We start from the raw sequence: 2,804 nt of genomic DNA, 5'->3' as shown, positions 1-2,804 counted from the left end.
TATCGTAACATATACCAAACAATCAGTTTTCATTATAAACTTCCGTTATATTTTGGTGGTAGAACCCCGTACACAACCAATCTTGCATTCTAAATTTCAATCTTAATAATAATGTTTAAAATACATGTATTTCACGACGTTGGATGCAGTATGAAATGCATTCAACAAAGAAATAGACTAACGCATACAACATAGGCAAAGAAGGGTTTTCAACTTTGCATACACCATATACAAAGAAGGTTGTTAAGAAACGCATACAATGTAGAGTATGACGAATAATAATGACATTGCAATTTTATTGTTTAAATCAATACATTATTATGTTTATGGTTTAAGTCAAGTGAAGAATAGTTTATTCACTCTTACTTTGAATTTTGCTTTAAGAATTAAAACAAAATTGATTGTTATTGTTTTGTTTAAATAACGACAAGAACCTCATTTCAAATAATTTAAATTGGATAACCTCCCTTATCAATAAAGTTGCTACTTTCGTTTTTGAAGACGCCTAAAATTCGTTGACTCTCTCTCTCTCTCTCTCTCTCTCTCTCTAAAAAGCAAATGTTAAAATCATTGGCGACAACCACATTAGAATGAAATGAGCTGTATACTTAAGATATTCGAGAAACTATCAAAAAGGACTTGCTTTCAACAGTCAACAAAATGAAGTTTAAAATAGTATTTTCAAAACCTTAAAATATGCCTATAATACCAACGATCGTTATCCGATAACCATGACTTTTATTAAGAATAAGTATCGGACCTTGTGATACCGGTATCGATCATCTGATCTAATATATATAGCAAGGAATTCATGTATTTGAATTTTGCTATGCCGGTAAATATAAAAGGTGAATTTCGAGCTCATATTGAAATTCATATAACAGACCTCTTACTCTATTGTTTCCGAAGTAACGTGTGTATATTAAAACGGTATAATTTTGTTTGTATCGGAGGATTAGCTTTGGAAAACCAGAATATTTATTATTCTGGACTAAAACTATTGATCACTCTACCCGGTATCAACATAATCGGATACCGGATACCGGGTTTTAGCAATACCGATGACATGATAACCTCCCTTATTTCTTATCAAGAAATTGCTACTTTCGGTTTTGAAGTCACATTAATTACGTTGACTCTCCCTCTCTCTCCAAACAGCGAATATTAAAATCATTGGCGACAACCACATTTGAAAGTAATGAGTTGTGTACTTAAGCTATTCGAGTAACTATCGGAACGGACTTGCTTCCAACAGTCAACAAAAGTAAGTCTAAAATAGTATTTTTTTCTCTGGGTGCCAGGATTTAAATTTAGTGAGTGCACACTTGGGATAACCACAATAATTGGCGTTCAGAAAAACTTTTATATCAGTGGGCATTGTTATGTTTATATGTGGCCATCATAAATATCTTATAAAGACTATTGGCATCTATTTATATGGACCTGATTTTGGGGTCAAAAATTAGAACGTGCAGCCCGGCTTCACCAGAAACGAATAAAAAGGCTCACAACTATTTGGGGTATTGGACCGTCCTAAAACATTTTGGCCACCTTTCATTCTGAAATAAAAATATTGTAGTTTGTGTTTTCAAAGCTGGTCGCTTTGATGGTTTAGGTATTTTTAAACCTAATCTGTACCTCCTAATTTTAACTTTGTTTTTAAAAAAAGTACTGTTTCTTTCACAACTTTTACTGACATTTTTGCAGCTTTATGTGTAGGTCCCCAGAGTAGGGGTTTGACATTAATGGATGGATGGATGGATGTATGGATGGATTACGGATGGATGGATGGATGGATGGATGGATGAATAGATGGGATGGATGAATAGATGGATGGAGCAACGCCTCAGGAACCGCTAGTGTTTCCAATATAATAATCATTTTCTACCATCAAATAGAATTTAGTTTTACTTATAATAAAGACTATACCTCGTAAAGAACTGGATTAGCCAAGTGTTAATTTGACAATGAGAATATGTTGTTTTTTTATATTAAAGACCATTCCTCAATAAGAACGAAATTAGTAAAAAGTAAATTTGACAATGAAAATATGTATTTGAACACAGGATGGATGCAGTTCCAGGGAGAATCGCGCCCGAGGCTACAGGGTCGTCCCATGACCACACTTATTGTCAGCCATGTGCTGAAGATGGGAAGAGAATCCTTCCTGAAGCCTTCTGTACCGTCTGCAAGGAGTTTTTGTGTTCCACTTGCGCCCGAGTACACAGGAACATGAAGCTGACCAAGAGCCATGTCCTCCAGGACAAGAGCAGTATGCCTTCCTCATTCCATGCTGAAAGTGAGGCTGAGACGTTTACAGAGACATGTCAGTTCCATGCGAATGAGTTTATAAAGTATTACTGTCCCAACCATGAAGCACTTCTGTGTGGAGAAAGCGTAGTTGATTATAAAGAACATCGCTCTTGTGAAGTAAAGAAAATTTCTCAATTGGCAAAACAATACAAAGAGGGTGCAGAATACAAAAGTCTGAAAACAGGTGTTGTGCAGATGGTCAGTGACATTAAGAACTATTTATCGTTCATACAGGCGAGCATGAAATCAGTTGAAGAGGAAAGTCTTACCAATATTAATGAGCTTCGAAAATTCAAACATGAGATCAACCAGTTATTGGATAAGAGGGAGAACGAGTTATTGGAAGAAATTGATCGGAAGAAACGGGAATCCGAGACGCTGCTAAATGAAATGAAAGCAAACTGTTTAGACATGAAAACTGCCACTGAGAGGCTCAAGGCCGAGCTACAAGCTAAGGAGGTCAACAACAACCAGCTGTTTGTATCTGGAAC

General features: G+C 35.7%; 1 protein-coding gene across 1 annotated transcript in view; it reads left to right on the top strand.

The window, feature by feature from the left end:
- The first annotated feature begins 1,100 nt into the window (after window positions 1–1,100).
- LOC128217327 (uncharacterized) overlaps window positions 1,101–2,804 on the top strand; it is a 7,039-nt gene continuing 5,335 nt past the window's right edge. Inside the window, exons 1-2 of the mRNA XM_052924411.1 lie at window positions 1,101–1,264; window positions 2,067–2,804. The exon at window positions 2,067–2,804 is cut by the window's right edge and continues 191 nt beyond it. Of these exons, the coding sequence (XP_052780371.1) occupies window positions 2,068–2,804 (737 nt within the window). The 5' untranslated portion in view covers window positions 1,101–1,264; window position 2,067. The remainder of the gene's footprint in view (window positions 1,265–2,066) is intronic.

This window comes from Mya arenaria, chromosome 14 (genome assembly GCF_026914265.1).
Source record: "Mya arenaria isolate MELC-2E11 chromosome 14, ASM2691426v1".
In the NCBI taxonomy this organism is placed as follows: Eukaryota; Metazoa; Mollusca; class Bivalvia; order Myida; family Myidae; genus Mya; species Mya arenaria.
Note: the sequence above shows the minus strand (reverse complement) of the source record. Positions and strands in the feature narration are given on the sequence as shown.